Raw genomic sequence first — 26,729 nt, 5'->3', positions numbered from 1 at the left:
GTGTGATGGAATATTACTCACCCATAAAAAATAATGAAATCTTGCCATTTATAATGACACGGATGGAGCTAGATTATATTATGCTAAGCAAAATAGACAAATACTGTATGATTTCACTCGTGAAATTTAAGAAACAAAACAGATAAACAGAGTGGGGGCAAAAAGAGAGAGGCAAACTATAAAACACACTCTTAACTATAGAGTATAAATTGAGGGTTGCTGGAGGGGAGGTGGGCAAGGGAATGAGTTAAATGGGAGTTGGGTTTTAAGGAAGGTACTTATTGTGATAAGCACTAGATATTACATGTAAATGATGAATCTCAAAATTCTACTTCTGAAACTTAACTAATATTATACTCTATGTTAACTAACTGGATGTTAAATAAAAATTTGAAATGAAACACAATTTTTTAAAAATTAAAATAAACTAATAAGTGGGAAATATCAGAAAGGGAGACAGAACATGAGAGACTCCTAACTCTGGGAAATGAACAAGGGGTGTTGGAAAGAGAGGTGGGCGGGGGGTGGGGGTGATTGAGTGATGGGGACTGAGGGGGGCACTTGATGGGATGAGCAGTGGGTGTTACGCTATATGTTGGCAAACTGAACTCCAGTAAAAAAAATAAATAAAAATAAAAATAAAAATAAATAGGGATCCCTGGGTGGCGCAGCAGTTTAGCGCCTGCCTTTGGCCCAGGGCGCGATCCTGGAGACCCGGGATAGAATCCCACGTCGGGCTCCTGGTGCATGGAGCCTGCTTCTCCCTCTGCCAATGTCTCTGCCTATCTATCTCTCTCTCTCTCTCTCTCTCTCTCTCTGTGACTATCATAAATAAAAATTTTAAAAAATTTAAAAAATTTAAAAAATAAAATAATAAATAAAAAATAAAATAAAATAAAATAAAATAAAAAGGGGGATCCCTGGGTGGCTCAGCGGTTTAGCGCCCGCCTGCCTTTGGCCGAGGGTGCAATCCTGGAGTCCGGGGGTCGAGTCCCACGTTGGGCTCCAGGCATGGAGCCTGCTTCTCCCTCTGCCTGTGTCTCTGCCTCTCTCTCTCTCTATGTCTATCATAAATAAATAAAAATAAATCTTTAAAAAAATAGATAAAATAAAAAAATAAAAAATAAAATAAAATAAAATAAAATAAAATAAAATAAATAAATAAAATAAAATAAATAAAATAAAATAAAATAAAATAGCTCCAGGTTGGCTGTGCTCTGGGATTAGTGGCAAAGACAAATGCAAACTGAGTAGAGGAATACAACTTCAAGTTTCAAAGTATTCTCCCAGATAAATTTCTAAGAAAAAGGAGCCACAGATATTAAAAAAATCAAACATGAGATTTCACTATAAGTAAAGATCAAGAATCAGAAATACCAAGATATTTGATACTGGAATCTTAGTCACAAATATAGAATAGATGGATTAAACACATTTTAGAAATAAGAGAAGTTGGCAATGTAATAACAGAGTAAGACTTATAGAGGACAATAAAATCAATTTGAGAAAGAAAAAAAAATTGCAGAAATGTCACATACAAACAAACAAACACACCCCTTCAGAATTTCAGCAATGGATTAAGCAGTTGTTTAATCCAGTTTTAGAGAAAATTGATAAATTTTATTATTAAATCAAATCAATTGTCCAGATTGTAGTTCTAAGAACAAATAAATTAAAAATATTAAGAAGAAGGTAAGAGACATGAATGATAGAGAAGATAAAATATGCCTAGATCAGAGTCGCATAAGTTCACAAGGGGTTGAAGAAGAAGGAATATCTTAAAATCTCTTCCAGGAAGTAATATCAACAGATTAATAAAAATAAAATGTAAATCTAGTCATATAATATCCATCTGTCTGTCAATGGACATCTGAGTTCTTTCGATAGTTTGGGTATTATGGACATTGCTGCTATAAACATTGGGGTGCAGGTGCCCCTTCAAATCACTATTTTTGTATCCTTTGGATAAATGAATGGACAAAGATGTGATACACACACACACAGAAATATTATTCACTTATAAAAAATGAAATCTTACCATTTGCAATGAAGTGGATAGAACTAGACGGTATTATGCTAAGCAAAATAAATTAGTCAGAGAAAGACAAATACCATATGATTTCACTCGTGTGGAATTTAAGAAACAAACAGATAAACATAGGTGGGAAAAAAGAGAGGCAAGTCAAGAAATAGTCTGTTAACAACGAAAAACAAACAGATGGTTACTGGAGGATAGGTGGATGGGGGGTTGAGGTAACTGGGTGTTGGGAACTTGATGTAATAAGCACTGGGTGTTATATGCAACTGATGAATTACTAAATGTTACCCATGAAACTAACAATACACATATATGTTAATTGAATTTAAATAAAAATTTGTTTAAAAGAGAGAGAAAAAATAAAAATAATCATATAATAATAAAACTGCAGAACACAAATGCATGGAGTACAACAAAGCAACCAGAAAATAAATGACCAATTATCTACATAAGAATGGTAATTAAATTAGAGCTTGCATTCTCTATAACAACAGCAAAAGCCATGGTGAGCTGAGAGAAATTAAACATCTAGAATTCTGGGACCCCTGGGTGGCTCAGCCGTTGAGCGGTCTGCCTTTGGCTCAGGACATGATCTCAGAGTTCAGGGATCGAGTTCCACACTGGGCTTCCTGCATGGAACCTGCTTCTCTCTCTGCCTATGTCTCTGCCTCTCTGTGTCTCTCCTGAATAAATAAAATATTTTTTTAAAAATCTAGAATTCTATACTCAATGCAACTGTCTTTCAAATGAGTTAAATAAAGGTAATTTCTGACAAATTAAAAAAAAAGAGAGAGAACCTAAAGTCTAGTTTCTCACTAAAGGTCCTATCTAAAAACTATGCATGGAGCAATAGGGAACTAACCCCAGGTGAAAAATGTAAGATGCAAGAAGGAATGGTACAATGATTATCAATGACCATTATGAAGTAGAGTTGTTTCCACATAATAATAATGGAGAAAATATATGGCACTGAGCTGATCCTCTGGGATGCCTCTTGACACTGCAGTTATAGGAGCTACATCTTGATAAGGATATAGAAATTCTTTGTTTCTATATCAAGGATAAGGATATGCCAAACAAAGGATATGCCTAGGGATGAAGTTCTGGTTCACTCTGCAGAAATGTAAGCCAATGAAAGTAACCCCTAATGGGTGTTAGAGAAAGGAAATGATGAATATGTTATGGTCTAGGGACTAAGCACAGCAGCAAGAGCTGTAATTCCCACTAGCCTTATCCTTGTAGATTGGGGCAGACACAGAGATAAACTGTCCAGATTCCATTTCAACAAAACCTACTGTGCAGAGTCAAGGAGTGTAGTTAGCACACACCTTGCAGGGCAGGGGTGAACCACCTTGCCTAAGGTCATGTCCTTCCAGGGACAAACTATACCACTTTGAGTGAGCCGGTAGCATATGACTGGCTGTCTTGGCCTACTGTGGGACAAATTTGATGGTTAATACTCCCAGGCTTCCTGTGGATTGTCTAAACCTTCATCAGACTTGTATCACAGTTTAATTCCTCCTTCTGCCCAGTCATGCTTACCCTCTAACTTTCACAGGCATTGTGACTTACTCCAATAAACTACCTTGCCCCTCAAACTCTAACGCATTAGCTTCCAGAGAACTCAAATTGTGATAGAAGTTTTCTCCCAAGAAATGATGACCCAAATAATTCTTTTTTTTTTTTAAGATTTTTTAAATTTATCCATTCATAGACACACAGAGAGAGAGGCAGAGACACAGGCAGAGGGAGAAGCAGGCTCCATGCAGGAAACCCGGCGTGGGACTCGATCCTGGGTCTCCAGGATCACACCCCAGGCTGCAGCCACCGGGGCTGCCCTGACCCAAATAATTCTTAAAGGGTTTTGGCATGATGGAATTAAATTAGTGTAAGAAGTATATAAATCTGAGTGGTATAATGAATACGCTTCACTGGTACCTCTGTAGAATCCTTTGGATTCCTCATCTCAAGGTCTGCTCCTGGAGAAGGAACTTAAATTATGTAGGCCATAATTTTGGACTTGATGGGCCTATCCTGCTTCCAATACAGTATCTGGCAGGTAAAATGGCATAGTCTAATAAAAATATAATGAGAATATCCTTGAAATACAAATGGAACAGAAATGCAAAATGTTGCACAGCACTGAAACAATACATCTTCCAATCTCTAGGTATAGCTCTGGTTAACATCATACAGGATACTGGGAAATAAATGTGCTCTGTATGAGATGGAGGACAAGAGAGTTAGCCAAGCTTTAAGTGAGTGTATGAGGTGGGGTTAATTTATTCTTGAGAGAAAGCTAAGAACCAATGAAACTTGCCAACTTTCTAGTCAATAACTTTATAGGAGTTTCTGGAACAAGCATGTCAAGAAATCATAAACAAAACCTCATTAGGAGGCAGTAAGACAATTTGCTCGCTGACTCACTGACAAGAAGGAGTTTCAATTAATCATCACCTAATATCATGACCAACCAAGAACCCCAAAAGGATATGAAGGCTGTTTGTGAACTGGTTGGGGTAGAGGTAAGGAGACACAAATTGATAAGGAGGAGACTGCACAGATGACAAGACAAGAAAAGAAAAGAATCAAATCCTGCTTATTACGTGAAACTGCCCACCAAAATTACAAAACCTATGAAAAAAGCTAGTGCTAAAAATCTAGCCAACAAAATCAATTCACTATTTGGAACCCTATCACATAGACTTTAGCATACATGTTTTTAGTATACTAAAAAGGGATAAATGAATAATAGTTTAAATATTAGAATTCTGAAAAATTTCCTACCCATTTCTTCTCCCTTCCCCTCTATTCCCTTTCACTATTATTTATATTCCCCAAATGAATGACTCCTAACTCTGGGAAACGAACTAGGGGTGGTGGAAGGGGAGGAGGGCGAGGGGTGGGGGTGACTGGTTGGCGGGCACTGAGGGCAGCACTTGACGGGATGAGCCCTGGGTGTTATTCTGTATGTTGGCAAATTGAACACCAATAAAAAATAAATTTATTATCTAAAAAAAAGAATTCTGAAAAATTAAGGCAAAATGAAACAAAATCAAACAGCTATTAAGATAAATTATTAGGTATTTTTAAAATTGTTCTCATTAAAATTAAAACTATAATGGATGGAATAATCTGTATACTATTTTGGTTATAAATTAATGGGTGATTTTGAAGATAGAACTATGAAATTCCCTCAGAACATAACACAGAAAAATAAAACATAAAAAAGAGAGCATTTAAGAGACAAAAAATAGGTTGAGAAATTGCTTATATTATAGAGCCCTAATGAGCTGTCCAAAAATTCCAAAAGGCAAATGAATGATAGAGAATAAATATTTGAATAACTGGAGAATTTTCCATAAGGACATATTCTATTCATTGTAAAGTGTATTATTAACATCAAGCAGGATAAATAAATATAAATTTATAGTAAAGCATATTCTGGTGACTCTGAAATCAAAGCTTTTTTTTTTTTAACATTGTAATCATTTTTAAAAGTATGGTTCAGTGACATTAAGTACATTCACATAGTTGTGCAACCATCATCACCACTCATCTCCAGAACTTTTTCATCTTACCAAACTGGAACTGTACACCCATTAAACAATAATTCCTGATTCTCCCCTTTCTCTGTCTCTGGCAACTAACATTATCCCATTTGTCCCTATGAATTTGACTTTTCTAGGTACCTTATATGTACTGGTTTATTTCACTGAGCATAAAGTCCTCAAGGTACATTCATGTTGTTGGATGTGTTAGAATTTCCTTCTTTTTCAAGGCTGAAGAATTTTCAATTTTATGTACATCCAGATTTTATTTATTCATTTATGGACAAATATTGGGTTGCTTCGAACTTTTGGCTATTATGAATAATGCTGCTATGTACATGGGTATAGAAATATCTGTTCAAGCACCTACTTTCAATTCTTTGGGGTATATAATCAGAAGTAGGATTGCTGAATCATGAGAACTGTTTAATTCTTTTGAGCAATTGCCATCCACACTATCTGCCATAGTGACTGCACTATTTTTTTTCACACTCCAGTGCATAAGGGTTCCCTTTTCTCCACATCCTTGACAACACTTATCTATTTTATTTTATTTTTAAGTAGGACTTGAACTCACAATCCCCAAGATCAACAGTTGCATACTACCAACTAAGCCAGCCACATGTTCCTCTTGTCTTTTTGATACTAGTCATTCCAACAGGTAGGAGATGATATCTCATTGTGGATATGATTATGCATTTCTGGCCTAATGTGTCATCTAAGGTCATGTCATTTGTGTGTCACTGGTGACAACATGGATGCACCTTGAGGGCATTATGCTAAGTGAAATAAGTCAGAGAGAGAAAGACAAATACTTTCATACAGTGATCATGCTGTATGATTCTGTTTATGTGATATTTTGTAAAGGCAAGACTAATCTATAGCGGAAAAAGCAGTTCAGTCATTAACAAGTGGGGAACAAGAGTTGACTGGAAATGATATGAAGTAGTCTGCTTGAGTGTGGGTCTACTGGTTCTGTCCAAGTCTTGCTGGGGCTTGGGCAATGGCTTGAAGTTCCAAGGCAGACCCACCTCACCTATGGGTTAGCACCTGCCCCACCAGGGGCTCAGCAGCCTTCTACTGCTGCAGCTCCTCAGCAGAGCCTTGCTCCTCAGCAAACAGGTTTGAGAGTTTCCAAGTCAGCAGTAGTGCCTGAGCTTCTCTGACAGCAGCCTTTCCCTGAGGGTGCCCCTGATGACTGGGATGAGGTAGGGGACTTGGTCCATACCCCACTACTGTAACCTGAATAGTATGCTTTGAATAGGTGACCTTGTGACGTGTGAAACATAATCTCAATAAAGCTACTGAAAAGACAAGATCAGATGAATGTAAGAAAAAAATTATACTATCTCATTTATGACCATAAATGGGAGATTCCTAAATATTGGCGAAAGCTAATTCAGTCTTTACAATTCCACCTAAAGGGAGATTTCAGTAATGCAAAAATAATTCAATACCAGAACACCTACTTATACAATTTAGTATTTTAAAAAATAAAATTTAGGATTGTTTGTTCTAGCTCTATGAAAAATGCTGTGGTATTTTGATAGGGATTGCATTAAATGTGTAGATTACTTCAGGCACTACAAACATTTTAACAATATTTATTCTTCCAATCCATGAGCATGGAATGTTTTTCTATCCTTTGTGCTATCTTCAATTTGTTTCATGAGTGTTTTATAGTTTTCAGAGTACAGATCTTTTACCTCTTTGGTTAAGTTTATTCCTAAATATCTTATGGTTTTTGATGCAATGGTAAATGAGATTGATTCCTTGACTTCTCTTTCTGCTTCTTAATAGTGTATAGAAAATATACAGATTTGTATAGAAGTGTATAGAAAGGCAACAGATTTTTGTACATTTATTTTGTATCCTGCAACTTCACTGAATTTGTGTTATCAGTTCTAGCAATTTTGGAGTGGAGTCTTTTGGGTTTTCTATATAGAGTATCATGTCATCTGCAAATAGTAAAAGTTAACTTCTTCCTTTCCAACTTAGATGTCTTCTTTTTTCTTTTTGTTGTCTAATTGCTGTGGCTAGGACTTTTAGTGCTATGTTGAATATAAGTGATGACAGTGGATATCCCCTACAATCTAGTAATCACACTACTGGATATTTACCCAAAAAATACAAAAACACTAATTCAAAGGGGAACATGCACCCCTATGTTTATTGCAGCATTGTTTCTAATAGCCAAACTATGGAAGCAGCTCAAGTGACAGATGAATGGATAAAGAAGATATGGTATATACATACAATGGAATATTATTCACCCATAAAAAATTAAATCTTGCCATTTGCAACATAATGGATGGAGCTAGAGAGTATAATGCCAAGCAAAATAAGTCAACCAGAGAAACACAAATATTATATGATTTCACTCATATGCAGGGTTTAAGAAAAAAAAACAAATGAGCAAAGAAGAAAGAAAAAAGAGAGGCAAACCAAGAAACAAATTCTTAACAGAACAAACTGATGGTAAGCAGAAGAGTGGGGATGGAGGTAGGGAGATGGATGAAATAGTTGTTGGGGATTAAGTTGTAAGGAGCACTAAGTGTTGTCTGTAAGTGTTGAATCACTAAATTTTACACCTTAAATAAAAACTTAAAAAAAAACTTAAAACTTAAATAAAAACTTAAATAAAAACTTAAAAAAAATAAAACCTTAAAAATAAAATAAATTTTTTTAAAATAAAAAACTTAAATAAAAACTTAAAAAAATAAAACCATATGACTATTGCAATGAATTTATTTTTTATTCAATATGTATTTATTGCATGCCTATGTGACAGACATTATATATTAGTAAATAAACAAAAGAGTCCTAGTCTTCAATGGAAACAGAAAAGGCATTTGATAAAATTTTACACCAATTCCTAGCAAAATAGAATTAGAAAATAATTAAGTTAAAGGTATTGATCAAAAACAGAACAAACATAAGTTTCTCACTGATCCCAATAAAAAGATGTTTGTAGGAGAGATTCTGGCCACTGAATTAACTTTAAAAATGAAATATATATACAACTCAGCACCAAAAAACAAACCGATTAAAAATGGGCAGAGGACCTGAATAGATATTTTTCTAAATAAGACATACATATGGCCAAGACACATGAAAAGATGCTCAAAATCACTAATTATCAGTGAAACGCAAATCAAAACCACAAGCAGATAACTACTTTACACCTGTCAGAATGACTAAAATAAAAAACACAAGAAATAACAAGTGTTGTCCAGGATGTGGAGAAAAAGGAACGCTTGCACACTGTTAATAGGAATATAAACTGGTGCAGCCACTATGAAAAACTTTTTGGAGGATAGAATTTCCTCCAAAAAATTAAAAATAGAGATACCATATGACTCAATAATTCCACTACTGAGTATCCACCCAAGGAAAATAAAAACACTAATTCAAAAAGATATATGTACCCCTATATTTATTACAGCACTATTTATAATAATAGTCAAGCAACCTAAGTGTTCATCAACAGATGAGTGGATAAAGATGATGATGATGATGATGTGTGTGTGTGTGTGTGTGTGTATACAAATGTTACAGCCATAAAAAGGATGAAATCATTTCATTTGGGACAACATGGATGAAACCAGTGGGTATTATGCTAAGTGAAACTGACACACTGAGAAAAACAAACACTAGATTTACTCATGAGTAGAATCTAAAAAGAAAAAAGCAAATAACAAAAAGCAGAATCAGACCTATAAATACAGAGAAAAAAACTGGTGGTTGCCAGAGGGGAGGGGGGCCAGGGGATGGGCAAAATGAGTGAAAGAGAGAGGAAGATACAAATGGACTTCCAATTATGGAAGGAATACATTCTGGGAATAAATGGCACAGTATAGGGAATATGTCAGTGTTCTTGTAATAGCGCTGTATGGTGACAGATGGCAGCTAAACTTGTGAAGAGCATAGCATAACACATAAAGAAGTTAAATCACTGTGTTGTAGACCTGAAACTAATATAGCATTCTGTGTCAACTATATACAAAAAGAAAATTTTTAATTTAAAAATAATAAAAATAAAAATGAAATACATAAAAATTAGAAATAGAAAATGGTAAAAGAAATAAATTATTTGCTTTTATTTGAGATAAAATAATTAAAATGTAATTTTAATAAATGTAATTTAAAAATCTAATAATGTCTATAAACAAGCCATTAGAACTAGGAAGTTCAACAAAGTCAACAAATACAAGCTTAGTATAGAACATATCACAAAATTCATATGTACTAGAAATAACCAAGTAGTAAATGTAATTGAATTTTTAGTTCAGAATAAAAACAACAAAAAAAGAGAAGGTATCTGATAATGTATCTAACAAAATTTGTGTGTGACCTTTATCAAAATAAGTTTCGCCAATGGCAACAGTAGAATAGTTTTGGTGAATCAAAGTGTTGCCGAACCTTTGCATAACCACCATGCCCAGCCATGGCCACACTGTTAGCAAATTTGTGGGCCAAAACTAGGCTCACCAGGAAGGAAAAGACTGGCATTCACATGGTAGCCTATTCTATTCATAATTATTTCAAACTGCTTTGGCAGTGGAATACCTCTCGTGAAAATTCATCCTATATATTTTGTTTCTCTGCCCATAATTTACACAATCAAAATACATTTACTGTGCAACATGCATGTTTGAAACTATTTTACATCCTTGAAAAAGTAGCAAAGATTGCCAAAAAATGCCCTTAATCTCTTTGAGTTTATATTTGCTGCTACTGAGGAGTAAAAAGTGAAGGGTAAGTAAAAACTAAAAGGTAATTTGAGAAAGAAGTAATAATTAATTTTTGACATGATAGTTTTAATCTCCCAAATCTCCTTCCCAGTAATTCTACAATTGCATTTCAAGATCTAAGGGGCCTTTGTTGAAATTCTGTTGGTTTCTTTCTAGAGTTTGTTATAGGCACCGTGCAGCATTTATTCTCTCACATTCCACCATTTCTGTAGCACTATTAGGGCTGAGTGGCAGAGCTACTTGTCAAGCAGGGTCTTTCTCTCACAATTAGGTCTTACCTAATTGACCATTAGGTAAATGGTTTGAAGCTAGATAAACAAATGTTATATAGTCTCTATTGGACACACCTAGGTCCAATAAACAATTTCAAATATCCCAATTGTTCTTGGAGGTCTATACCTGCAATTCAATTGCAGTATATGTCTCTGTGTGTGTGTGTGTGTGTGTGTGTGTGTGTGTGTGTATCTTTTAGGTCTTTTCCTTGCAAATGACAGAATCTAATTCTGACTTACTTAAGTGAAATAAAACAAAACAACAATAATAAAGCATTAAAGCGACAATTCATGAACTGGGTCTGGGGTAGCTCACAGCACCAAAGGGATAGTCAGTGTGTCAAGATGGTAAAGAAAACAGGTTTTGGGATGAGTCTGTTCGGTTCCAAATTCCATCCCCACCACTTACCTCTCTGAATCCACCTCCTCTTCTCTGAAACAAGGATAACTGAAGTATTTACCTAAAGCATTTGTTGTGATATTTAAATGGGATAATGCATGTAAAATTCTTAACACAGTGCCTGACACGATGCAAATATCTAATCATGTGCTTTTAATATAATTCATGTTTATCAATCTGCCTTAAAAGTGTAGAATCTAGGATAACAGTAGTGGTCTTATCATCAGGGGCACTGGGATAGGCTATCAGAGTGCTGCAAACAGAAAGACTTACCTCTGCCTCTCTGAATCTATTCTGAAGATTAAAATTCCTAAGGGAGTGGATAGTCTAGCACTGACCATATGCTCATTCCTATATCAGCCACTGTGCCAGGAAGAATGAGCAAATAAGGAGTGGGGTTGGGAAGAGGATTTAGGGACACCATGCTTAACAGTCTCTCTGGAACTATACTGAACACATGGAATTTAATTACTGGAAGAATGGTAAAGATAATGTAAGCAGGCAATAACAAAGTTTACCATTCTGTTTACCATACTGTAATAAATTAAAGATTTTTGTAAGAAAAACTATAAGACAAGAGGTTCATCCATCCATTTTCCTCTGGCTAGGACAGACCTACTATCACACCAGGAAAATAACTCCACATTTTCTTAACCATTTTAAAGAAAAAATGCAAGATATCTTGCAGGTCCTGATATCAGAAAATTCTCCTTAATATTCAGGCACTACTTATTGCAGTTCTATTCAGTTTCTCCCCTCATCATTCTGATTTTGTAGTCTATTAATTATAATACTAGACACATTTTCTCAAAATTCTTCTCACAGCTGCCTTCACCTCTTTGTTCTTCAGGCTATAGATGAGAGGATTCAGCATAGGAGTGACCACGCTATACTGCAAGGAAAAGATTAACTCTTGAGTGGATCCTGAATTTGGCATGAGATAACGGAGTAACCCTGAGCCATAAAAGAAGATCACTGCAGTGAGGTGGGAGGAGCAGGTGGAGAAGGCCTTGCTTCTGCCTGTGGTAGAACTGATGCTCAGGATGGTGGATAAAATGCGAACATAGGAGAAAAATATCAGGAGGAAATTTCCAAAGAAATGCAGGAGGCTGGAGCAGAGCAGGGCAGTAAAACTTGCAGACACATCAGAGCAAGACAAAGGGTAGAGAGATGGCAGCTCACAGCTGAAGTGGTGTATATTCTGAGCCTCACAGAAGTCTAAATTGAGAGCTACAAGGATATTGATAAGAGCATCCAGAAAAGCTAAGCTCCATGAGCCCCAAACCAGCCCCATACACAGTGGTCTGTTCATCATCTGGCCATAGAGCAGAGGGGAGCTGATGGCAACATAGCGGTCATAGGCCATGACAGCAAGTAGGCAGGATTCAGTGCCCCCAGTGGCAAACACAAAGAAGACCTGAGCGAGGCAGCCCTCTACTGAGATGGTTTTCTTCTCAGACAGAAGGTTCTCCAAAAGCTTGGGCACAGTGACAGAGGAGTGGCAGAGATCCAGGAAGGACAACTGTCCCAGGAAGAAGTACATGGGGCTGTGAAGGTGAGAATCAGCTCTAATCACCAGCAGCAGTAGCAGGTTCCCCATCAGGGTCAGGAGGTAAATAACAAGGAACAGCATAAAGAGCAGAGCCTGGATCTGGGGGTCAGCAGACAGCCCAAGGAGAATGAACTCAGAAACAACACTGTGGTTTCTCATTGCCTTCAATATTTTCTTTGGAATAGAAGAAATAAATCAGTTAAATCCTCTTCTTATGTCGTTCAAGGGTTTCAATGTTCTTCTCCAGTCAGTTTCATGCCTACTCAAAAATTTATGTTCTGAAATGGTAAACTTCCCTGAGTCTCTAGATTTCCTAAAATCTGCAATAATTTTTTTCTACATAATTACAACCTTAAATCAACTCCCTGTCCACTTTTATTGTTCTTTCTTTAATGGCTTCAAATTTATTTGTTGTTGTTGTTTTATTATTAAAGCAACTGGGGGATGTTTTGTAAACTCTTGATAATAATGCAGTAGAGAGGGAGAAACTGCAGGAGGAAGAGATAACTGCAGAAATAGTGTCTCTGAGAGCAGCTGGGTTGCAGAGCAAAAGCATAGCATGTCCTTACATGGGAGCAGGTTTACTTCATCCATCAAACACGCACAGATGTGATGTTGGGAAGGAAGCAGTTCCCATCTAATGGCTCATATTTTTTCAATAAATATTTAAATGGGTCATTAACGGAAACTGAAGAGGAGTCGTGGCTAGACATTTGCAGAATAAGGAGAAAGGAAATGAGTTAGAAAAAAGGTAGCATAGAGATATCCCAGATGCTATATAACTGATCAAAAGAAACTGTGGACATATGCTGGTCATCATCTCTATCCCCAGTCAGTGTTATCTATTCAGATTCAGCTCCTGTCTGTGTCCTTATGCCATTTGCAAATAAAGACTGCCTACTAACTTTCCAAAGTTTAGCCCTTTGTTCCTACTTTGGGCTGACAACCCAGATTATAACCATATACTCAGAATAACTCTTCAACACCAATGACTATACCATCTTGACCCTGCATGTCCTCCTCTATCTCTTGCATTCATACTGCAAGACTGGCACATTCAATTTCTCAAAGGACTTAGGATTTCTCTCCCATTATTAATCCAAACAACACCCAGAATTAAAGCTATTCTTAGGAAGCAAGTCCACATTACCTGTCCTTCTCAACTAGCTGAGCAATAACTAGCATAGAATTAAAGAAAAATGTCAAATCCAATTATCCAGAAGACAAGTTTGAGTGTCAGGGTTAGAATTCAGTGTTAAGGTAGAGTTTGAAAATTTGTTGGATACAGACCTCTCCCTTGATTTCTAAAAGAGGAAAGAAAAGGCTAAATTGTGTGCATTATTTCTAAAAACCTAAATACTTCTAGTCATGTAGGGATATTTTCTATGCTAGTACATTTTTTTTCTTTTGTTCACCACTGTAGCTCTAGCTATAGCAATCTGGATTCATCCTGAGAATACTGTATCATTGGCAGAAGATACTGGAAAAGCAAGGAATCAAACCATAAAATTCAGACAGAGAACCACCCATTTTAATTTTTGAGGGCAGCAAAAAGAAAGGTCCCTCCTCTTCAAATGGAGTCCCCAGTTACTAACACTAGGAATTCCTTAAACTTTGGGGAAATTTTCTCTCTTAGAAATAAAAGAACATTTTCATGAAAGACAAACCTGGAGACTGTACTCTATCAGGAGCCATACTTCCTCAAAGGTATAGGTTTACTGTATTAGAGTTGAGGGGTCACATAAATAACATCACTTACATTTTTACCCGGTGCTGCAATTCATTATTCTCAATGCTCTGTTTGTTCAGGCTGTGAGTCCAAATTTAGAATAGAAACAGCTCTGAAAACATTACCACTATTTTTCAGTCATTATCACAATTAGATGGAGTTAGCTGACTAGATAATATCTAAAGAAAAGCTGCCCAAGAGAACTTCTTTTAAGATGAGAGACACATAAGAGTACTTAACATTATAACTTGCCCGAAGGAATTGTTCAAAAGGTATTATTTACAAATAAAAATGAATACATGAATGAGTGAATGAGTAAGTGAATGAATGAAACTCAGGAGAATAGTAGCCTAGGGCTTACTAGTCACAGGGAACAGATCTGATTAGGAATCAGTAAGGGATTTGAACACTTGGTGCTTGCATGAAAGCAGATGTATAAGGGGTACCGAAAAATTTTGCCAAATTTTGCCCAAATGCGGTGTCTCATGCCCTGTTCTGAACTTCCACATACCTCAGGATACATAATTGTAGAGAACGCCTATAATTAAAGATGTAATCAGTTTCTGGACCCTATACATTTGGAGTGCTTGAAGAGGGTATTTTTGAATGACAGGATATCCAAAGTCTATCACTCATGTCCTATCCTCTCTCACATCTTACAGACAGCTCTCGGGTATTAGCTTTCCTGGACTTCCACGTTTCTGGTATAATGTGGTCTTTCAGCACCAGAAACACTGAATATAGCGAGATATAGAAAAGATCTTGTCCCCGTTATCCCATATGTAAAACAAACGCTAAAATAATTACCTTGAAAAGTTGTAAAGACTTAAGAATCCTGAATTCTGAAGAATCATTAGATTCTATTTTCTTCATATCCAATGCAAGTATTTAATTTTCCCAAAAGGAGGAAGAGAGGTGATTTTGAGGAGTAGACCCAAACATTTCAGGTCAAGAAATGAATGCCATGTCAGAGAGAAACAGGGAATCCATAAAATCCAACCCAGGGGAACAGAGATAAGATGAGAGAACTGAAAGAGAAAGCAAGTGCCTGATGAGGGAATAAGGGGAAGTGGCAGGAATTGAGAAAGAAAGGATCCTACACAGGAAGCACAGGAACAGAGAAACCCATTAGAGAATAGAAGAAAAATGTTACCATATTTCTAGGTTTTCCTGGTGCAGAATATATCCTGGAGAGAAAATGTGTCACAAGTGTCCAATCATGTGAACTGACATTGCTTTTTCTATTTAAAAGACTTTTTGTGCATAAAGAGAAATACGTAAGCTCTGTCCTCAAAAGCCTCTGCTACCGAAGACATCAGAAAATGCTTCTAAACTTTAACAGTATTTTACACTTATCCCTTAATGACTCCAGAAAATGACAAAGGAAAACTTGAAAACTTCAAATTTCTAACAATAAAACAACTTCTCTTTCATATTTCCCCTAGCATAATTCCACCATCATTTCTGCACATATCCCTTTGTATGACTATTCATATATTGCTATGAGTATCATTCTGACAAAGGAGGCCCAGATCTAGCCATTAAGAAGGGATTGTGGGTTAAGGTGGCCAATGAGATTGCAAACTATGACAACCTGAGAGCCCAAGGGACATTATGGGTCAGTCCTGATTGCTGGGAAGCTTAGCCTGAAGCTTTGACTCATTAGCTAAAAATGGTTACTGAATGATCCCTCTGGGAATTCCCATTAAAGTTAAGTGATTCACAGCTTACTTTTAGATCATCTTCCATAATGTTGTCATGTACTTAATTATTACATGTACTTAATAATTATTATAGATGACATCTTTACTACTACTACTACCACCACCTGGCCAATGGTAATTTAAATTTACCTACATATTTGACTTTATTTATTCAATTTTTTTCTACAGCTAGAATTAAAAAGCTTAATAGCTAAGATTTCAATGAATGAGTTTAACACAAATTAGACAATGCTGAAGAGATTTTAGTGAATCAGAAGATAGGACAGAAGAAAATAAAAACTTCCACCTGTGAGTGTTTTCTTTCTCCTAGAACTCCTTTTATTTTTCATTTAATGCTTGTCTTCTAGTGATGTATTTATGTCACCTTCATTCTTAAATGATGTTTTACTGGACACAGAACCCTAATGGGGAAGTTATTTTTTATCCAGTACTTTAAAGATATTATCTCAGTGTCTTCCATCTTCTTGTTAGTCTAATGCTTCTCTTGAGAAGTCAGTTGTTAATCTAACTGTATTATCTGGAGTTAATCCATCTTTCTTTTCCCTCTCTCTAACTGCTTTTAATATTTTCTCTTTTGATTTTTAGTAACTTTGTGACAAAGTATGACTTCCTTTTTATCATACTTGGGATTTATTTATAGGACTTCTAGCATTTGTAGTTAATATAAACTTTAGTTTGGAACATTTTCATCCATTACCTTACACATTGCCCTAGTTTCTCATATATTACCTCATTCTCTCTTTCTCTGTAACTCCATGTACATGTACCTTATCCTTCTCATTCTATGGATTATTTCATACTTTTTTTCTTTACTCTGTGCCTTTCTGAATATATTTTCTTCTTACCTATCTTATAAGTAATTAGTATACTTCTCAATACCGTCTAACCTCCTTCAAACTTATCCATTAAGATCTTAGTTTTGGCTACTGAGTTTTCTAAAATGTTCACTTAACATTTTTTATAGTTTCCAGAAACTATGCCAAAATTCTCAATCTTGTCTTAAATCTCCATAAATATTTTATTTTAAAGTGATGTGTCTGCATCTGTTTCTACTGTCTCTAGCTTTTATCTCTCCATATTATTTCATTTTTTTCTATTGAGAACAGTATGTTATTATAAAAATTATGGAAATAATTTACAGCTCTGGCTTGTATTCTCTTCCTCTAGAGAAAATTTCCACTAGCTTCTGTCAGACAGCCATGGGCATTCACAGTCCTGGATCATTCTCATGTAATTCCAGGGACTGAAATGAAGCTGGGCCTCAATCCTTATGAAGTTGGTATGCTTCCAATCTACTTTTATTTCAGGGTACTGCCCTTTAAGGCTCCAACTCCCCCTTGGTGGTCTCTGAATTCCATTTTTCACCCTTACTTTAGGACTATGTCAAAATAACTTTTCACATTCTCAACCACCTCTTCAAGATGCCCTTATGGGAAAAACAGATCCCCAAATGCTGAGCTTGCTTTTCTAGATTTTCTTTTCTTTGGGATGATGGCTCCAAAATTCTTCACTGGTTTCTTTGCTTTAAAATATCTTCAAATCATACATTAAAAATATGCCCTTCAAATAAAGATCCCAGAAATAAAACCATACTTATATGGTCAATTAATCTATGAATAAGGAGGCAAGAATATATAACAGGAAAAAGTATCTTTAATAAATGGTGCTAGGAACACTGGACAGCTACCTGCAAAAGAATGAAACTGAACTACTTTCTTATACCATACATAAAAATAAATTCAAAATGGATTAAAGATCTAAATGTGAGACCTGAAACCAGCTTACCAATCCTAGAAGACAGCAGAGGCAGTAATTTCTCTGACATTGGCTATAGCAACAATTTTATAGATATATCTCGCAAGACAAGGTAAACAAAAGCAAAAATAAACTATTGGGACTCCACCAATATAAAAAGCTTTTGCACATCAAACTATCAACAAAACAAAAAGACAGTCTACTAACTTGGAGAAGATATTTGAAAATTATATAAATATGATAAGTGGTTAATATATAAAGGACTTACACAACTCAACACTAAAAAAACAAACAATTCAATTCAAAAAATGGGCAGGGCATCTGAATAGACATTTTTCCAAAGAAAACATACAGATGGCCAACAGATATATGAAAAGATGCTCAACATAACTAATTACCAGGGAAGTCCAAATAAAAACCACAATGAGATACCACCTTACACCTGTCAGAATAGCTAAAATAAAAAACATAAGAAATAACAAGTGTTGGCCAGGATGTGGAGAAAAAGGAACCTTCTTACACTGTTGGTAGGAATATAAACTGGTATAGCTGCTGTGGAAAACAGTATGGAGTTTCCGTAAAAAACTTAAAAATAGAAATAAAATTAAAAATAGAAATACCATAGGCTCCAATAATTCTATTACTGGGTTCTACCCAAAGAAAACAAAAACAAAACACTAATTCAAAAAGATATATGAAAAAAAAAGATATATGTACCCTATGTTTATTGCAGTATTATTTACAATAGCCAAGATATGGAAGCAACCTACATGTCCATCTATAGACAAATGGATCGAGTAGATGCTGTGTGTGTGTGTGTGTATACACACAGATAATGAAATATTACACAGCCATAAAAAAGGATGAGATCGTGCCATTTGAGACAATATGGATGGACCTATAGAGTATTATGCTACATGAAATAAGACTGAGAAAGACAAATAACATATGGGTCCACACATAAGTGGAATCTTTAAAAAAATGAATAAACGAACAAAAAGCAGAATCAGACCTATAAACACAGAGAACAAACTAATGGTTGCCAGAAGGGAGAGGTGTGGGAGGTCAGATAAAATGGATAAAGGAAAGAGGAAGATATAAGCTTCCAGTTATGGAATGAATAAGTGATGGGAATAAAAGGCACAGCATGAGGAATACAGTCAATGATATTGTAATAGCAATGCAACATGGCAAATAATAGGTAATTTGTAGTGAACATAGCATAATGTATAAACTTATAAAATCACTAAGTTGTACACCTGAAATTAAGGTAATATTATATATGAACTATACCCAAATTTAAAAAAAAAATAAAAAATTTAAAAATATGTTCTTCAGCTTTTTTGTTTTGGAAATATGTTAGTCTAAGTCATCTAGTTAGTAGTTACCAGAGTGGAAGTCTGTGATAATTTTTAGTCCATGCATATTCTATTATTATTATTTGGTATTGCTAATTTACATATTTTATAATACATTTTTTTAGTCCTTCTTTGGTTTACTTACTCTTCTGTCTACCTTTTCCTCTAAGCCCAATTTTTATCATTTGCTCCCTACCTTTTTTAAGGAAACGAATGTTCTTATTACATATTACTATCAGCAGAACAATATGCAAAGAATTTGAGATTCTTTAACTTATTTTTCTCCTAGATTCCTTCTCCTATCTTTGCATTGTATATCAGTTAGGATGCATTTGGATGAAAATAAAGGATAATCTAAAAAGCCATTGTTTAAATCACAAGAATGTTTAATGTTACTCAAGAAGTCTAAGGAGGATATGAGATTTTGAGTTTGGTTCAGCATTTCCATGATCAGTCCAATTGCTGGTTAAATGTGACTATAATTTTTTTCCCTTTCCCTCACAGTCTCATTACAGTTTCTGTAGCTTCTAGCATCACATTCTCAGACATCATGTCTAAATTAGAGAGAAAAGACTATTCCACCTAAAGATTCCCTTTAGACTCACTGCCTAATTCTGTATCACATGGCTACCCTTGGTGGCAAGGAAGACTGGAAAACTAAGTGTCCAGCCAAGGAGAGTTGGAATTTCATGTGTGGTTTAGACAATAATCAATCATCCCCTGATGCTGGGTATCTAACTAAAATTAGAGTTGTTAGTAAGCAAAAAGGTAAAAATAACAATAAAATAGATAAGCAACAGTGTCCACCCATGTGGCATGTTTCTCTCCTTCCTAATTTTGAATGTCTTTGCTGTAGTATGCCAGCGATCTCAGTGATATCCTTACCTTGCTCTTTGCTAAAGATTATGAACTTATATATTTCATTGTGTGCATTTTTTTTGGTAGCCAATATATAAGAACATTTTCACCGATTTCCCCACCTGTGACTAGATACCTCTTTATCCAACTGTTTTTACTCCTTCCTTCAGTTTGGTAGATGCTATGAACTGTTAGAAAGATCCCTATTATCCTCAGTTTGCAAAGACCTTTATAAAAATGAATACGTGATGAATTTTATTGAATATCTTTTTTGGGTTTTTTGGGGTTTTTTTGTATTTACTTTTGTATTTAAATTCCATTTTCCATTAGTATGTATGTCATTAGTTTCAGATGTAGTTAATAATTCATCAGTTGCATATAACACCCAGTGTTTATTCTATCATGTGGCCTCCTTAATGCTTGTCACCCAGTTACCCCATCCCCCCACCCAGCACCCCGTCAGCAACACTCAGTTTGTTTCCTAGAGTTAAGAGTGTCTCATGGTTTGTCTTCCTGATTTTTCCCCATTCAGTTTCCCCTCCTTCACTTATGATCTCTTGCACTATTTCTTATATTCTGCATAGGAGTGAACCCATATGATAGCTGTCTTTCTCCAACTGACTTATTTCATTTAGCATAATACCCTCCAGTTCCATCCATACTGAAGTAAATGGTAGATATTCATCCTTTCTGATGACTGAGTAAAGTTCCATTGTATATATGTACCACGTCTTTATCCATTCATCTGTTGAAGGGCATCTCGGCCCCTTCCACAGTTTGGCTATTGTGAACACTGCTGCTATAAACACTGGGATGCAGGTGCCCCTTCATTTCACTACATCTCTATGTTTGGGGTAAATACCCAGGAGTACATTTGCTGGGTCGTGGGTAGCTCTATTTTTAACTTTTTGAGGAACCTTCATACTGTTTTCCAGGGTGGCTGTACCAGCTTGCATTCCCACCTACAGTGCAAGAGGGTCCCCCTTTCTCCACATCCTTGCCAACATTTGTTGTTTTCTGTCTTATTAATTTTAGCTATTCTAACTGGTGTAAAGTGGTATCTCATTGTGGTTCTGATTCGTATTTCCTTGGTGACAAGTGATGTGGAGCAATTTTTCATGAGTCTTTCGGCCATTTGCATGTCTTCTTTGGAGAACTGTCTGTTCATGTCTTCTGCCCATTTCTTGACTTGACTATTTGTTTTTTGGGCGTTGATCTTGATAAGTTCTTTATAGATTTTGGAAACTAGCCCTTTATCTGATATATGATTTGCAAATATCTTCTCCCATTCTGTAGGTTGTATTTTAATTTTGTTCGCTATTTCCTTTGCATGCAGATGCTTTTTATCTAAAAATAGTTCGTTTTTGCTTTTGTTTCCCTTGCCTTTAGAGATGTATCTTGCAAGAAGTTGCTGAGGCTGAGTTCAAAAAGGTTGCTGCCTGTGTTCTCTAGGATTTGATGGATTCCAGTCTCACATTTAAGTTTTTCATCCATTTTGAGTTTTATCTTTGTGTATGGTGTAAGAGAATGGTCTAGTTTTATTCTTCTGCATGTGGCTGTCTAATTTTCCCAGCACCATTTATTGAAGAGACTGTCCTTTTTCCACTGGACATTCTTTCCTGCTTTGTTGAAGATTAGTTGACCGTGGAGTTGAAGGTCCATTTCTGGGTTCTCTATCCTATTCCACTGATCCATGTGCCTGTTTTTTGCCTGTACTATGCTGTCTTAATGATCACAGCTTTGTAATATAGCTTGAAGTCAGGCATTGTGATAGCCCCAGCTTTGAGGTTTTTTTCCAACATTACTCTTGCTATTCGGGGTCTTCTACAGTTCCATACAAATCCTAGAATTGTTTCAACTCTGTGAAAAATCTTGATGGTATATTTAACAGGATTACATTGAATGTATAGATTGCTCTGGATAACATAGACATTTTAACAATATTTATTCTTCCAACCTATGACCAGACTTCTCAAGAAGAAAAGATAAATGACCCAAATTAATAAAACCATGAATGAAAGGGGAGAGATCATGACTAACACCAAGGAAATACAAACAATTTTAAGATATATTATGAGTAACTATATGCCAACAAATTAGGCAATTTGGAAGAAATGGGTACATTCCTGGAAACTTATAAACTACCAAAACTAAAACAGGAAGAAATAGAAAGCCTGAGCAGAACAATTGCCACCAAGGAAAATGAAGCAGTAATCAAAAATTTTACAAAAACAAAAGTCTAGAGCAGGATGGCTTCCCACGGGAATTATACCAAACATATTTTTTAAAGATTTTATTTATTTATTCATCAGAGAGAAAGAGAGAGAGAGAGAAGCAGAGACACAGGCAGAGGCAGAAACCGCCTCCATGCAGGGAGCCTGATGCAGGACTCAATCCTAGGACTCCAGGATCACACCCTGGGCCAAAGGCAGGCGCCTCAACTGCTGAGCCACTGAGGCATCCCTCTACCAAACATTTAAAGAAGAATTTATACCTATTCTACCGAAGCTGCTTCAAAAATAGAAATGGAAGGAAAACTTCCATACTCATTCTATGAGGCCAGCATAACCTTGATCCCAAAAGCAGATTAAGACCCTGTTAAAAAGAATTACAGACCAATATCTCTAATGAACATGGATGTCAAAATACTCACCAAGATACCAGCCAAAAGGATCCAACAGTACATTAAAAGTATTATTCACAGTGGTTTATGTATACAATGGAATATTACTCAGCCATTATAAACGACAAATACCCACCATTTGCTTCGACGTGGATGGAACTGGAGGGTATTATGCTGAGTGAAATAAGTCAATCAGAGAAGGACAAACATTATATGGTCTCATTCATTTGGGGAATATAAGAATTAGTGAAAGGGAATAAAGGGAAAGGAGAGATAATGAGTGAAAATATCAGTGAGGGTGACAAAACATAAGGGACACCTAACTCTGAGAAATGAACAAGGGGTAGTGGAAAGGGAGGTGGGCAGGGGGTTGGGGTGACTGGGTGATGGGCACTGAGGGGGGCACTTGGTGGGATGAGCACTGGGTGTTATGCTATTATTTGGCAAATTGAACTCCAATAAAAAATTTTTTTTAAGTATTATTCACACAACCAAGTGGGATTTATTCCTGGAATGCAAGAGTGATTCAACATTCACAAATCCATCAATGTGACAGATCACATTAATAAAAGACAAGAACCATATGATCCTCTCAACACAGAAAAAAAATTTGACAAAATAGAACATTCTTTGATTAAAACTCTTCAAAGTGCAGGGATAGAGGGAACATACCTCAATAACATAAAAACCACCTACAAAATGCCCACAGTGAATATCATCCTCAATGAGAAAAAACTCATTGAGCTTTTCCCCCGAGGTCAGGAACATGACAGGGATACATACTCACACTTAACCACTGTTGTTCAACATGGTACTAGAAGTCCTACCTCAGCAATAAAAGGCATTCAGACTGGCAAAGAAGTAGTCAAACTCTCACTCTCTACAGATGATATGATGCTGTATATGGAAAACCCAAAAGACTCCAACCAAAAATTGCTAAAATTCACATAGCAACTCAGCAATGTGGCAGGATACAAAAATCAATGCACAGAAATCAGTTGTGTTTCTATACAGTAACAGTAAAATAGAAGAGAAGGTCCTGTTTACAATTGCACAAAAAAACCATAAGATTTTCTAGGCATTTTCTATGCCTATTCTAGGCATAAATCCAACCAAAGAGATAAAGGATCTGTACTTTAAAAACTACAGAACACGTATGAAAGAAATTGAGGAAGACACAAAGAGATTGAATGTCTTTTTGCATCTGTGGAGATAGCGGTATTTTTTCATTTTAAATTTCAATTAGTGGATTTAAATAAGATATTTTTTAAAGCTTGAATCAGAAAATTTTCCACTTATGGTATAAATCCAACCACTTTAAAGTTAGAGGAATGGAGAAGAAACAATTCCTTCTAAATATATTTATATTCCAAGATTCAAATAAATTAATTTGCCCAAACCTTGCAACTAGACATTTAAAGGTAGTGAAGAACAAGGATTAAAGTTTATTTAAATCTAAAATACATTTCATGTTGCCCTTTTCAAACACACACACCATTATATATGAAATATATAAATGAAATATCATATACCTCTCTATCCATCTTTCTCTCATGTATCTTTGTATCTACACACACACACATACACACACACACACACACACACATCATTTGTAGCTCATTTGCTCTGTCCTTGGGGGGAAAAAAGGGGAAGGTGATATTTCACTCCTCCACCAAACTGAAAAAGAGAAATCCCTTATTTTGATTTAGATAAATTGGAATAAGAAGCTCCTGTAACCCTGAAGCATAATGGCTTCAGTTAATTTCTCCATTCCTCAGGTCAGACAACTTCTGTTATTGCTGAGAAATAAAGCAGGGGTTCCAAGTTATAGGAAACAAAATTAAGACAATTCCTTTAATTAAATTAATCAGATCCTACAGGTGGCATAGCCATTTTTACCTGAGATCAAAACAAGACAGAGATGATCACAAACTGTAGGCACATTAGGAAGGTGTAGGACATGTGGAGTTTTGCTGAGCAAGTCTGATGGCTGAGAATAAAGCCTGTGAACTACTTTTTCTCTTCCTACCCTTTTTCCTCTTTCATTCTTCTTTTAATAAAACCTAAAATTAAAGTTAATTAGAATAAGCTGAGTTAAAAGTACAAAATTTTCCTTTTTAACATCTAAATTATTCCTTTTTAGCATTGATTCCAAATATATTTTAAATGGTGTCTATTGCAATAGATTTACATTTTTTTTGTAAATGACATATGCAAAGCTCAGCTTATAAATCTGTGGAGGCATGAGTAAATAAGTCAGCTAGTTCAGACCTAATAACACATCACTGCCTCCTTGTGGCAAAATTCCAGGATGATAAGTTATGATTATTGGAAGTTTTTGCTTGTTTTCAAATCAGCTTTGACAGTCAACGAATGTCACAGAAGCCATGGCTTGGAGTAGAGACAGAGTTGTTAAAGGTCCCAAAGAGACATGAGAAAGATAACAATTCTGAACAGAGACATAACCAGAGAAAGTTATCTTTGTTTTTCTTTCAGATCTCCCAGGAATGAGAGTAGAGAGATTAAAAAAGACTTGAGTAATAAGAAAACCTGGAGTTGAGCAGCTCCAGAATAGTATGCAGCCAAAGCATGATTGTGCAGAAAAACAGACACTGAAATCAAGTCTACAGTACAGGCATTGCTCTTTTATGTGTTATGTAAAATTATGAAAAGACATATACATATATAAAACCTGGGTCTTTCTTTATAATTACAGAAAGACTCAGGTTCAAAATATGCCATTTATTGTATATTTGTCTGTGAATAAGTTACTTAATCCTCTATCAGTTTACTTATCTATAGTGACAATCACAGTTAACTACTCCAGCGAGATTCTGCAACTCAGTTTAAGAGTTTTGCAGTTAAAAATGGTAATAATAATAAAAAAAAAAGATTGAGTCTTCACCACATGCCACAGGCTATTTTAAATGGTTTATCTTATTTCTTCAAGACATTTATAAAGTCTGTAAATCTCTTAGTTAATACTGTGTCAGCAATGTGTCCTCATAAATGATATTTTAATATTTTAAAAGTCTGTAAAAGCTTTCTCTATATCTCAGTCAAGTAGGAGGAATAACACAGATGAACTCAAATCCCAGCTCTGCTCTTCACCTATTTGTGACTCTGGGCAGGATATTTCTCTTTCTCCTGTTTCCTTGCTTAAAAAAATGGATTTGACAATTGTGTGCTCTCATAGCTTGGTTGTGAGAATTAAAGGAGATGTGCACATAACATTTAGCACACTGTCTAGTCCAATAGTACCAAGTTATTATTAATATATTGGCCTCTACGTTGTCATTTGATGAAAAAGGTAAACCACTTATTAATTGCTAATATTTTTGTCAAGTAGATAAACCATGTTAAAGATGTATTTGAATTCCAGGAACACTAAAATATGAAAAATATGCATCTTTCAATCAAGGAAGATACATTATCATAATTATGACAACTGACCTGCAAAGAATCTTTAATACTATCTTCAATGTTCAGATGTGAGCCTATTGTTAAAACCCTTCCCTTCTCGGTGATTTCTAGGTATTTTGTTTGTAGTTCTTAAACTGCACATTATGTTAATGTTAACTTTCTGTCTCATATGGTCTCTAACATGTCCTCAGCAAATAGTGGACATTCCAAAGAATACGGAATTAAATGGAACCTGACCATCCTGTGAGGTGATCATCAGGATCTCATTCTAGAACTCAAAGGCATAAGCCGTAAGAGCAGTACAAAATAAATGCAAAAACACACAGTTTTGCCTGAATCTAATAGCTGATAGATGATAGCTTACCTCCTCCCATTATGTGCTTGGTAATCCCACCAAAAAAAAAAAAAAATCAAAACAAACAAAAAACCCAACTATATCAGTGGTTGCCAAACTTTAGAGTGCATGTGAATCGTGTTTAAGCCCTGATTGCTGCCTGGCCCCCAAAAGCTTCTGATTCAGTAGGTTCAGGGGTGAAGCCCAAGCACTTGTTAAATTTTGTAGGCCAGTACTGATACATCTGGTCTGAAGACTACACTTTGAGAATGACTAAAGGTTGAGGAAATTGAGCCTCCAGAGCCTCAGGCAGGGACAATTATTCTGAAGGGTCCTTGACTCATCTGACTTTTTCTTA

At 35.7% G+C, this 26,729-nt stretch overlaps 1 protein-coding gene and 1 long non-coding RNA gene across 17 annotated transcripts in view; both read right to left on the bottom strand.

Annotated features, from left to right (window-relative positions):
- The window catches only part of LOC140617175 (uncharacterized), an 82,714-nt gene extending 56,482 nt beyond the window's left edge, over window positions 1-26,232 (bottom strand). For all 16 annotated transcript variants that reach the window (XR_012017379.1, XR_012017378.1, XR_012017382.1 and 13 more), the window contains exons 1-2: window positions 26,068-26,232; window positions 24,514-24,677 (exon numbers count right to left, since the gene is read on the bottom strand). This is a non-coding gene — a long non-coding RNA (uncharacterized lncRNA). The remainder of the gene's footprint in view (window positions 1-24,513; window positions 24,678-26,067) is intronic.
- On the bottom strand, window positions 11,809-12,829 carry LOC140616808 (olfactory receptor 8S1-like). Its single transcript, XM_072797555.1, has one exon. The coding sequence runs from the start codon at window positions 12,724-12,726 to the stop codon at window positions 11,809-11,811; it is 918 nt and encodes a 305-aa protein (XP_072653656.1). The 5' UTR covers window positions 12,727-12,829.
- Window positions 26,233-26,729: the final 497 nt, after the last annotated feature.

This window comes from Canis lupus, chromosome 25 (genome assembly GCF_048164855.1).
Source record: "Canis lupus baileyi chromosome 25, mCanLup2.hap1, whole genome shotgun sequence".
In the NCBI taxonomy this organism is placed as follows: domain Eukaryota; kingdom Metazoa; phylum Chordata; class Mammalia; order Carnivora; family Canidae; genus Canis; species Canis lupus.
Note: the sequence above shows the minus strand (reverse complement) of the source record. Positions and strands in the feature narration are given on the sequence as shown.

What these genes read in the sequence shown, in the direction of transcription:
- LOC140616808 (XM_072797555.1), bottom strand. Translation starts at nt 12,726, where the DNA reads ATGAGAAACCACAGTGTTGTTTCTGAGTTCATTCTCCTTGGGCTGTCT.